The 13,112-nt window shown below is 43.1% G+C and overlaps 1 protein-coding gene across 1 annotated transcript in view; it reads right to left on the bottom strand.

The window, feature by feature from the left end:
- The window catches only part of CTNNBL1 (catenin beta like 1), a 177,551-nt gene extending 165,328 nt beyond the window's left edge, over positions 1-12,223 (bottom strand). The window contains exon 1 of the mRNA XM_003904763.3: positions 12,031-12,223. Within this exon, the coding sequence (XP_003904812.1) occupies positions 12,031-12,060 (30 nt within the window). The 5' untranslated portion in view covers positions 12,061-12,223. The remainder of the gene's footprint in view (positions 1-12,030) is intronic.
- Positions 12,224-13,112: the final 889 nt, after the last annotated feature.

The raw sequence follows: 13,112 nt of genomic DNA, 5'->3' as shown, positions 1-13,112 counted from the left end.
CAAAGGAAGGAGCAATTTGTAAATGAGATTCTTGGAGCTAGAAAATAGGAAAACTGAGATATCTTAGTAATATTTAAAGAGACCAGGGGAAAATAATTACTGTGGTGATGACATAATTCTTGATATCAATGGCTGCTAACTGTGGTGGAATAAGGTTGTATTTTAACCTACTGTGAACATTTCTATACTGTGGCACGTGTGGGCAACAAACTGTTCTCACTTCTTTGTATAGGATCCTGAACCTTAATCTCCAAGGGACCAATGACCTTGGGAATACTGAGGCAGCTTTATAGAATTAAATTTTTAAAAAATTTTTTCGCCATGTTGCTGTAGCATGTGTGTTCTTAGTAATGAGATAAATAATGAAAATTAATGGCTAACACTTACTGGGCACTCACTATGTGTCAGGCACTGTACTACTTAACACTATCCAAATTGTCTCATTTAATCCTTTTTTTAAGAAAGATGGGAAAGCAGAATTTTTTTTAAAGATGGTTGGGCTGAGATAGACACTATTATACAATCTCTATTTTATTTATTTATTTTTTTTTTGAGACAGAGTCTCGCTCTGCTGCCCAGGCTGGAGTGCAGTGGCCGGATCTCAGCTCACTGCAAGCTCCGCCTCCCGGGTTCACGCCATTCTCCTGTCTCAGCCTCCCGAGTAGTTGGGACTACAGGCGCCCGCCACTGCGCCCGGCTAGTTTTTTGTATTTTTAGTAGAGACGGGGTTTCACCGTGTTAGCCAGGATGGTCTCGATCTCCTGACCTCGTGATCCGCCCGTCTCGGCCTCCCAAAGTGCTGGGATTACAGGCTTGAGCCACCGCGCCCGGCCTCAATCTCTATTTTAAAGATGAAGACCTGAGGCTTAAAAAGGTTAATTAACGGACCCAAGGTCACACAGCTAGCAAGTAACAGAGCTGGGATTCCAATGCAGGCCGTCTGACCCAGAGCTCATGTTCATGCACTACGCTAAACATTAAGGGATGCCTAACAGGCTTTGAAGTATTTTCTCCAACAGTGCTGACAAGCTATTGTGAACCATCCACATTCTCCAGTGAAGTCGTTTTTATATAGGAAAACTTCTCTACTGGGTTAAACTTTATAAATTCAATCCCTCAATTTAAACAACGACAACTACTGAGAGATTGCAGAAATGCATAGCTGTCTTCATCAAATTCACCTTCAAAATTAGCGAGGCAGCTTAGTAAGAAGACCTGTCTCCAAGGAAGCTGAACTAGGTAGGACTGAAGTCTATGACTGAAGAACAGTGTCCTCTGTTGGCCTCTGTTGGATCTCGCCTTGCCAATATGAGATTCACAATGGTAAAAGTGAGACCACCCAGGAGGCTACTTATTTGACAAAGTCTTCTTTTTTTTCTTTCTTAAGACAGAATCTAGCTCTGTCACCCAGGCTGGAATGCAGTGGTGTGATCACTGCTCATTGCAACATCAATCTCCTGGTCTCAAGCAATCCTCCCACTTCAGCATCCCCAGGAGCTGAGATTATAAGTGCGCACCTCCAAGCCCAGCTAATTTTTTTTTTTTTTTTTTTTTTTTGAGACGAGGTCTCACTGTGTTGCCCAGGCTGGTCTCAAACTCCTGAGCTCAAGAGATCCTCCCACGTCAGTCTCCCAAAGTGATGGGATTACAGGTGTGAACCCCTACACCCTGTCAACAAAGTCTTAAGAGTCTACACTAAGGTGGCGGTGGTTGGAACAGAAAGGAAGGGATGGAGAGAAGACTCCTGAAGATGCAGCGTTCCCTCCATAAAGCCTTTCCCAGCTTCCCAGCGGCAGCGCTGCTTGTGCCTTTGTGCTACCACATCTTGTTCATGGCTCCATAACAGCACCGACAGCACTGACACTCTGTACTTGGATTTCAAATCTGGGATATACCCCCATTAGACTGCAGGCTCCAAGAGAGCAAAAACTGTGAGTTAATCATTTTCATATCCTAACACCTTCTTTACTTTGAGAGAGAGGCAGGCTCTGTGCTCATGAGACTGTACAACCCATGAAGAAAAGAACCACGGCCGGGCGTGGTGGCTCATACATGTATTCCCAGCACTTTGGGAGGCCGAGGCGGGTGGATCGCCTGAGGTCAGGAGTTCGAGACCAACCTGACCAACATGGAGAAACCCTGTCTCTACTAAAAATACAATATTAGCCAGGTATGGTGGCATATGCCTGTAATCCCAGCTACTTGGGAGGCTGAGGTAGGAGAATCGCTTGAACCCAGGAGACAGCGGTTGCAGCAAGCCAAGATCGTGCCACTGCACTGGGCAACAAGAGCGAAACTCTGTCTCGGGGGAAAAAAAAAAGTAAAGAAGCTTGTCTTTCATCTTTGAGCCCTTTCATCTTTGAGAAACAGCTCCAAGGCTCCTTTCAAGTCTGCTGAATGTCAACACCCCTGACTAAAATGCAAAGTTGGCCATGGGGATAGGCAGGGGAGGAAGCAGAGAATTATATGATATCTGAACATTTGGCCAGAATGTTCAGTACACACATGAAACGTTAATCAGGGATGGTGAACTAAGAGCTGTCTGCAAAAAGATGCTGAAAGGAGAAGAATCAATGAGTTCTTCTAAAATGATGAAGAAGAGGGTTACAGAGTCAAATTCTAGTGAAGATTCCAGAATAAGGAGACCCAAGAAAATCTTTGGCAAAAGACAGCACTGACAACTTCAAGAATGTAGGTTCTGAACATTCTACAAAATAGCTGTCCAGTACTCTTCAACATCAAAGACAAGGGAAGACTAAGGAAATATGACAAACATTATGTGGGATCCTGGATAGAAACCTGGAGCAAAAAAATGACCAGACATCTCTGATGACATCTGAATTAAGTGTGCAGTTTAGTTACTAGTATTACACAAATGTTAATTCCCTAGTTTTGATCTTTACATAATGGTTACATAAGATGTTAACTTTAGGGGAAGCTGGATGAGGAATATATGGAAACTCCACTATTTTAATAATTTTTTCTAAGTTTAAAATTCAAAATAAAAAGTTAAAAAGCAAAGAATGTAGGTTTTGTAGCAAGAGTGGCAAGATATGATAATAAGGAAGAGGAAAATGAGTAAGCAACTGAAGTATCAGATGTGAACCCAATTTTCTTGAAGTCTGACATGAAAGCACAGAGATGTAAGCCAACAAGCTAACAAGATAGTAGAGCAAGAGCTTTCCAGAAGGGGAAACTACCAGGGCATATACAAAGGCATGCCTTCACAGATGACATATACTAGTCTACAGTTTAGTAAAGAATGTGTGTAAAAAGACATATAAATAGAATGTGTTTTGTAAGTGTGAGAAGAATGGGCCAGAAAAAAGAGATGATGAGAAGAATGCAAAGGGAGGAAGTGACCTTAAGGAAAAAAATCCCTCATGAGATGAAAGAGAAAAACAGTCTGAAATGTTATCAATGAGAATAGTTCTGTATCCTTATCTGTTATAGTCATACTTCCAACAAAAAGTAACTTCAAAATGTACTAAACTGACATGCAAGAAGAGCCTATATAATATGACTTCATGATTAGAATCACATTCTTAGGGGCTACTGGGAGGAGGCCTTCACAGAATGAAGGATGTATCTGAGCAGCAGTTTTCAGATTTTCAGTAATGTTTCTTATACACACAACAACAACCACCAAAAAACCCATAAAACAGAAAAACTCAATTACGAAATTACAACTACTACCTTATGAGACACACAATAATACAAATGATAAACTCACATAAGAAAAAAAAATAATGTTTATTAAAGCAACCTTGAACTAGTCTTTCATATACCTACTAGATTAGTGGAAAAAATAAATTATGACAACTAGTTCTATCAAGATTGTAATAAAACTGGGGCCAGCCACAGTGGCTCACACTTGTAATCCCAGCACTTTGGGAGACTGAGGCAGGAGGATAGCTTAAGACCAGCCTGGACAACATAGAGAGACCCTGATTCTATTTTTTTAAAAAGACTATAATAAAATTGGAACACACACAAACAGTATACTGTTAGCACTGTAAAACAACCAATGATTCATTTCACGTGAGTACGACGTATTGCGCCACACATCTGCAGCTGAGATGACCCCCATCGTCTCCGGCCACTCCCTGCTTTTTACCCATTGCTGCATTTACCCAATGCTCTGAACATATCACTCCCCTGCTTTTGCTCTTAATAACCCCAGTCAAGAATCACTGTCCCCAGTGTCCTTTACCACCCACAGAATCCCTACTCATTCATCAAGGCTAGGATTCCAGTGTCATCTCCCTTTTCTTCAATGACCAAACCAAATCCATCCCCATCAATACATCCCCTTTCCATACCCAATCCTTCCTTCCATTGTGCTCCCATAATACTTTTATTCATACAGTTAGTTTTTTAAATGTCTGTCTTGCTCCTTACATTATGAATTCTTCTTTAATGTCCATGGTCCATGTCATAATAATTTTAGTGCATGCAATACTTGGTACAGGAGATGGCACATGGTAATTACTAATGACAGATGGGAAGGAAAAAAACGCTACATGAACAAAGCACTTCACTACAATGCTCTCTCCAAGAACAAAAACCAGAAAACCACCTAAATATCCAATTATAGAAGAGCAATTTAGGGAAAATGGTCTATCACTCAAGCAAAAAGTATGCAAATATTAAAAATAGCATGAAGGCTATGTAGAAACGCAGAAAATATTCCTGGCAATGTTAAATTAAAAACATAGAACACAAAATAGTATATATGCAATGGTTCCAGCCTCACAAAATACGTAAGGACTCTGGGAACAGAAAAATATTGATTGAATTAGGGTAATAGTTTTCCCGCTTCTCAAGTATTTTCTTTAATACTATTTCTATCCCTTTATTACCGTTCACAATTTTATTTCAAAAGAAAAGACTAAGAGGGGGAAAGGAGCAAGTTTAGATATTTCTGTAAGCTCCTGCAATCCAAGCGATATGCTAAGATATTACTGATAGAGGACAAGAGGAGTGGGTGTCTGCAATATCACCAAAACCAAGGGTCCCTGAACCCAATTTGCCTCAAAAAGAATACCTCTCATGTCACAAGCCACACTAAATGTGAATTCTTTATTGGAAAACTTCAGAGGTAAGAACTTTTTCCAGACATCTGTGGAATTAGATTTAATGAGAGTGCCCTGGAGTTCATACATGCGTCTATGCCAGCAGAAACTTCTCAGCCAAGGTACTGCTGGGCACACTTCTTGATGAGATGTCTAAGCCTGAAGGCATCAAAAAAGTACATTTCCATATTGGGAACATAACTGGTTTCCTCTTGAAGACTTTTTCCACCACCTCCTGCCCATATTGTAATTCTCCTATCTCCTCAAATGAATAGTTAACATATGTCAAGGATATACGGCATATACTGAGGCGCTGAGTGCCTATCTCCATTACTTGTAGAAGAACCAATCTCAGCAGAAAATTGGAATCTCCCCACCAAGTTGCCTCAAAAATGAAAAGTAGTAAGCACCCAAAAAATGCTAAATACTTTTAATAAACATGTCTTGACACTGCATGATATTTTTCCTGGCTGAGTCTCTGAATTTTAGATACAGCATCCATCTTAGTCTCTGAATTTTGGAAATGAAAAGAACCAGAAGTCATATCGCCCAGTCTCCTCATTTTACAATTGACTGGAAAAAAAAAAAAAAAAGATGTACAGAAAAGGAAAGTGACTTGTCCTGAGTCACCTAGATAAGTAATGATAAAAGTGGGATTAAAACCCAAATCTCCCAGATTCTCAGCCCCACTCAGTCTACCACATGAAGCGTTTTTATCCCTTGAAATCTCTGGAGCCCCAGTCTAAATAATTAGTACCACAGAATTTTAAAGCTAGAAGGGGCCTCAGAGAGAGTTGCATACTTAATCCCCTCATTAGGCATATGAGGAAACTGAGGCCCAGGAAGATTAAGTGATTTGCTCTCAATATCTTGAATGGCAGGGAAAAAGTATAACTTAAGCTCAAAAATCTGCAAACCAATGCCCACAAGAGGGGAGGAGTATGTCTCAGCTGGGGAAAAACTGTTCAAGGAAGGTAGATCATTTCAGACCAGGGGATCACAAAGTACAGCGTCAGCATCACCTGGGATCTGGTTAGAAATGGAGAATCTAAAGTCCCACAGGAGACTGAATCAAACTCTAGGGATGGGGATGTTTAAATCAGATAATTTTGTTCCTTTATGTCCCCAAGAAGCAAATTTCAGTGGTCGTGCTGAGTCCACTTTGTAAATGATAACTATAACCAAAGGCTCATTAGATGAACGCATTCTCTGACATGTGGACTATACCTCAACTTTAAAAAGTTTTCAAATCTGAAAACAAAATGGAAAACTACCTCTGGGTGTTCAGTTGGCTTCAGTTCTGGCCCTGCTCCTTACTGGCTGTCTGGCCTTCAGTAGGCAGCTTAACCGCCCTAGCTTGAGTTTCCTTTCCTATAATACAGGCATGCTGCCGACCTCAGAGGGCATGTTGAGAATTAAATGTGATAACTTGTCTGAAAACACTTTGGTTCTGCATCTGGCATACAGTAGGCAGGCAGTACGGCACAGTAGTTAGGAGCTCCAACTATGAAGTAAGACTGCCCAGGTACCCTGGCCTTCCTCTACCTGGCTAGACGCCTTAAGGTAGGTGCTTTTTTTGTACCTCAGTTTCCTTATCCGTACAACAGGGATTAACAACAGTACCTTCCTCATAGGGTTGTTATGAGGATTTAGATAGATTATGCTGGTTAGTAAAGCATCTTTCATGTCTACAAAATGTTACTGTTTTCAAGGAGTTTTTTTGTTTGCTTGTTTGTTTTTCATTTTTGAGACAGGGTCTCGCTCTGTCACCCAGGCTAGAGCACAGTGGCGTGATCTTGGCTCAGCAAAACTTCTGCTTCCCAGGCTCAAGTAATCCTCCCTCCTCAGCCTCCTAAGTAGCTGGGACCACAGACACACACCACCACGCCCAGCTAATTTTTATACTTTTTGTAGAGACAGGTTTTCACCATGTTGCCCAGGCTCGTCTGGAACTCCCGGACTCAAGCGATACGCCTGCCTCGGCCTCCCAAAGTGCTGGGATTACAGGGGTGAATGACCACGCTTGGCCTCAAAGAACTTTTGCATCCATAAACTCACGACTTTCTGCAAGAGGATGGGTGCAACCGATTATGAACTAGATTCCAGACTTCACCATCTTTTAGGAACAGGAAGAGGGACATGGATCTTACAAAAAGGAAACTGAATGAACAGAACACAAGGGGAATGTACAGAGCTGGAAATAAGGAGACCAGGATTCTGAGACAAGGCCAGGTGGTATAAGGAAGCCAGGGCCTCAATAAGGTCCTGAGGTAGATTTTGGGACCGGTGCTGCTTTCCAAGCCTTAGACCATAATTCTGAATTTGGGTTCTGAAACTTAGCCTTGAATTGAGGATATTTCGCTGAGCAAAGGCCCAGAGCTGGTTTTTGGTGCCTAACAGGTGGGCCTCTCACCTCTCGAATGGCTCTGGCCGGTCAATTAGCCAAAGTGGGGAACTTGCGATAGGGAAGGAGACGCTCCTGGCTGGCCAGCTGGACGTGAGCATGCCTGCCCTACGCTGGCGAGATGAAAGTGCTCTCCAGTAGCAGACTTAGGAGGTTTCAGCCCTGTCACCCAGTTCAGTTCAGTATTGTCAACCTGAATTAAATGAGTTCCACTACTGTAGTTCCTTATTGTGCAACCAACATATTTGCATTTTAAAACTCTTAGGTTGAATCCTCAGAAAATGTAAACATAAAGGCCAAGATCCAGGATAAGGAAGGCAAGTAAAGTTTTGTAGTTCAGGAAAATTAGCCTGTGGCAAGCCCAATCTACCTGCAGGCGCTAGGCATATTTGCTCTTGGTGAGAGCGAAAGGGGTCAGATTGACAAAGTGAAATACTTCTGGAATAACACAATAAACAAGTGTTGATGATCAAGAAGCAAAGCTACCTAGATTGGAATCCTTGAGGTACATTTCACTTGTGTGAATTTGGACATGTTTTTTATTCTCTATACCTATTCCCTCACCTTTAAAATGAAGGTTCCTATATTAACATATTCAGTACTGTCATTAAGATTAAATGTGGTAAGATGTGTAAACACTAAAAAATAATAATAAGGAGATCAGGATTCTAGTTTCAACTCTGGCCACCACCTTGGCCCACAACCTCAAGTGAGTCCCTTTATCAGACTAAGGTTCACTTTTCATCTGTGAACAAGTGGGTTGAATGAAGCTACCTACCGTAGCTCTCAAAAGTCAAGGTCTTTATCATGGCCCACAAGGAAGGCCTACACAGTCTTGTCACATGCCTACATCTTCAACTTTGTCACTTACCATTCCCCTGCTCACTTCCCATGTTTCAGCTACATCGATCCTCCTTCAAGACTGCACCAGCTTCTACCAATAGCCTATGTCCATATTTGCTGTTCTCGCTGCCCCCCATCATTCTGCTCCCTTCACATGACTAGCTTCCTCTCAACCTTCAGTCCTTTAATATCCTTTCCTCTGTGTCCTTCCTCAAACACATTACATAAAGTAAAAGGTCCTGTCCCCAACTCCCAAGGGTTATTTTCTACTAGAGTGCTGTCCAATAAAAATACAACAAAAGCCACAAACAAAACACCTAACTTTACATTTTCTTTTTCTTTTTTTTTTTTTTTTTTGAGACAGAGTTTCGGTGTTGTTGCCCAGGCTGGAGTGCAATGGGATGATCTCAGCTCACTGCAATCCCCACCTCCCAGGTTCAAGCGATTCTCCCGCCTCAGCCTCCCAAGTAGCTGGGATTACAGGCATGCACCACCACACCCGGCTAATTTTTAATATTTTTAGTAGAGACAGGGTTTCTTTTTTTCTTTCTTTTTTTTTTTTTTTTTAGAGACAGAGTCTTACTCTGTCTCCCAGGCTGGCGTGCAGTGGTGCGATCTCGGCTCACTGCAAGCTCCGCCTCCCAGGTTCACGCCATTCTCCTGCCTCAGTGTCCCCAGTGGCTGGGACTACAGGTGCCCGCCACCACGCCCGGCTAATTTTTTTGTATTTTTAGTAGAGACGGGGTTTCACTATGTTAGCCAGGATGGTCTCAATCTCCTGACCTCGTGATCCTGCCTCGGCCTCCCAAAGTGCTGGGATTACAGGCGTAAGCCACCGCGCCTGGCCAGCGAGACACGGTTTCTTCATGTTGGTCTGGCTGGTCTCAAACTCCCGACCTCAGGTGACCCGCCCGCCTCGGCTTCCCAAAGTGCTGGGATTACAGGCATGAGGCACCACACCTGGCCCACTTTACATTTTCTAGTAGCCACATTTTAAAAGTTTTTAAAAAGGCAACACCAATTTTAATAATATATTCTCTTTAATCCAATACATCCTAAGTGTTATTTATTCAACATGTAATCAGCATAAAAGTTAAGATACTGTACATTATTTTCATGTGGCCAGTGGCAATGGCTCACACCTGTAATCCCAGCACTTTGGGAGGCTGAGGCTGGCAGATCACCCGAGGTCGGGAGTCAACACCAGCCTGACCAACATGGAGAAACCCCGTCTCTACTAAAAATACAAAATCAGCCAGGCATGGTGGCGCATGCCTGTAATCCCAGCTACTCAGGAGGCTGAGGCAGGAGAATCGTTTGAACCTGGAAGGCAGTGGTTGTGGTGAGCCGAGATCACGCCATTGCACTGCAGCCTCGGCAACAAGAGCAAAACTCCAACTCAAAAAAAAAAAGATATTGTACATTATTTTCATACTAAATCGTTGAAATCCAGTGTGTATTTTACACAAGTAGCAGATCTAAATTTGAAACTAGTCACACTTTAAGTGTTCAAGAATCACATGTGCCTAGTGGCTACTATACCCAGCAGTGCAATTGTATAGCATCCTCTGCTATATTCCCTTCCTAGCACTCACCACAATCTGAAATGTCTTGTTTACTTATTATCTTGTAACTTCCCACCAGATGCTCCACAAAGGCAAGAATCTTGTCTTTTATTCAGTGTTATATACTCAGCGGATAGACTGCCTTGAACACAGTAGGTGTTCAATATATATTTGTTGAGCAAATGAATGAACCTTTTCTAGCTTTAACGGGCTAGCCATTCTAGAAATTCCAAGAAGGCATACAATCACTCATTTAATAACTTGCCTATTTCCCTTCGTCTTTCACTATCAATTAAACTGTCTTTAAAAGAAAAATCTCTTGGCTATATAGCTCCCCATGCTGAATTGTTCTTTCCCATGATGTCTTAAGTGTCCAGGGTCAATTTCTTGTATGTTGGCTGAGGGAGTGGTATGAAAATAACTGCTAATATTTACTGAATGTTTACTCTTTGGCAAGCATTGTCTAAACACTTTACATTTCTCAACAGCTTCACAACAGCCCTGTGAGGCAGCTACTGTCATTGTCCCCCATTTACAGATGAGGAAACCAACGCACAGAGAAGTTACGTATTTTGTTCAAGGTTACAGCAGCCAGTTAGTAGCAAAACAGAGATTGCCAGCAACCTAGGGGTCCAGACTCACGGTTCTTAATCACCTATTCTTGATTGCAGAGCTGTCCAACAAAAATATAAGCTGAACTATATATGTGATTTTGAATTTTCTAGTAAACACATTAAAATGTCAAGAGGAGCAGTTAAAATTGGTTTTAAACATATTTTATTGGCTGGGTGTGGTGTGTGGTGGCTCATACCTGTAATCCCAGCACTTTGGGAGGTCAAGTGGGAAGACTGCTTGAGGCCAGGAGTTTGAGACCAGCCTGGGCAACATAGCAAGACCCTGTCTCTACAAAAAATTTAAAAATCAGCCAAGCATAGTGATGCCCCGCCTGCAGTCCTAGCTACTTGGGAGGATAACTTAGACCCAGGAGTTTGGGGCTACTGTGAGCAATGATCATGCCACGGCACTCCAGCCTGGGCGACAGAGCAAGATCCTGTCCCTAAATAACAAAATAAAATTTTTAAAATTAAGTATATTTGATTTCACCCATTATCCAAAATATGATCATTTAATCAATATGACCAATAACCAATGTAATTGATATAATCAGTACGATCATGTTATCAATATAAAAATTTTACTTTTTCCATACTAGTCTCCAAGCCAAATGTGACTTTACACTTACAGTACTTCTCAATTCAGACTAGTCACATTTCAAGCAATCAACAGCCTATGTGGCTAGTGGCTATCACATTCGGCAATGCAGCTCTACTGCCCCTCACAATGACCCTCCTATGGAATCAAAGCGGGGGAAAAACTTTGGGGTGGAAGTCAGTACGCCTGAGCTCAAATTCCAGCTCCTTGTTTCTGAGTGACTTTGGACAAGTCCTTTCTGCTCTCTAGGTCCCAAACAGTTTCCCCACAAGTATCCTAGCCAAGGGGGACCCTGAGCAAGATTCCTAGAAACTCGTTCCATGCTAGAATTCCCAACTTCTCCTCCAAATCGCAGTAAACACAAGCACAGCTTTCCACACTTTAAACCCAGCTTTCATATACATCAGTTTACGGTACAGTCCTCAAACAACCCTACTAAGGCAGTTATTAGTGTCTCCACCATATAGATACAAAAACTTCGTTCAAAGAGGGGGGGAATGACTTGTCCAAGAGCCACACAGCCAGTCAGTGGAGAAGCTGGAGATCAAATCCAAGAGCGATCAGGGCGCTCCCACCGCCGCCACCACCATCACCTCAATGACTGGGGGAACATGAGAGCTGAGAGGACATGGTTGTGAAAAAAGGATAGTCCGGGGTTTCAGAGGAGTTTCAGGGAACCAGGTCCCAGGGTGAGGAAGAGGAGGTGAAGGGTTCAGGTCTTGAGAAGGGATGAATCGAAGGGGCCCAGGAGGGCTTCGGAGAGGAAAGGAAAACGAAGGGCTGAGACCCCGGGTGGCATGAGAAGTTAGAGGGCCCGGGAGTGAGGCGAGAGGAGGTGAGATGAAGGGGCTCTGGCCCCTGCGACCCCTGCCGAGGTGAGAACGCGGTCGCTCGGCCCTCCCTGTCCCTCGGCCCTCCCTGTCCCTCATACCTGGTAGCTCAGAAGTTCGCCCACGTCCATGGTACCCGGCCCAGCAAATACTCCGCTTCCCTGCACTCACTCCCAGACCGCGGGCCCGTCAGCCGCTGCTCCAGCCACACTGCCGTAAAGTGCGGCGAGCGGGGCCGCAGAGCCAATAGGGCAAAAGTGCGCGCGACAAGCGAGGCGGCCACACCGCGGTAAAAGGACGCGCCGCCGTAAAGCGCGCTGCATTTGGAACAGGGTTGCTTCCGCCTGGAGCCTGAGGGGGCGGGGGCGGAGACTTAAGAGGAGGGATGGGAGGGGAGAGCAGGGACCAGAAGAAACCAAACTTAAAGGCGCGCCCCCTGTGTCCAGGGCGGAGTGCCAGGTGCTTGGTGTGCGCTCTCGCGAGCTTCCAGTCATTTATCCTCATTTCACAGAAAAGGAAACTGACGCTGCCAACTGCACCTTCCAACACTTTACGCATTAGCCACATATGGCTACCTAGCGCTTGAGATATGGCTACTCCGAAGTGAGATGTGCCATAAGTGTAAATAAAATACACACCAGATTTCTAAGACTTATATTGATTACAGGTGGAAATGATATTTTGGATATATTGGGTCAAATTCATATATTATAAAATGAATTTTACCGTTTCTCTTTACTTCTTAAATGTGGTTGGTAGAAAATTTTTAATTACACATATGGCTCTCATTTGTGGTTCCCACTAATTTCTATCAGATGGTGCTGGCTCAAAAAGTGACTTGTCCCAAGGCTATACAACTATTACTGGCTGAGAAACTGTTGGTGATTACATGTCTCTCTAGGCTTGTGTCTGTTCATCTATGCAAAGTCAAACGGTCACTAGATGATTGCTACCCAGGTGTTATAAAAAGGTTTCTGGAAGAGAAAGTTAAACAAGATCAGAGTGCACCTGGGACTTAAGGCTCTATCGTCAAAGGAAATTAAACCTCCTTCCATAAGCCCCTGCCCTTTATATTTATACTTATATTTATATATTATATTTATATGCCCTTCATATTTATAATTGTGGTCCCCATCCCATCTCCACTGGCTCCAATTTACAGAAAGTATTCTTATTCCTCAAA

This window comes from Papio anubis, chromosome 16 (assembly GCF_008728515.1).
Source record: "Papio anubis isolate 15944 chromosome 16, Panubis1.0, whole genome shotgun sequence".
Classification (NCBI taxonomy): Eukaryota; Metazoa; Chordata; class Mammalia; order Primates; family Cercopithecidae; genus Papio; species Papio anubis.
This window is presented reverse-complemented; position numbering and strand designations above follow the sequence as displayed.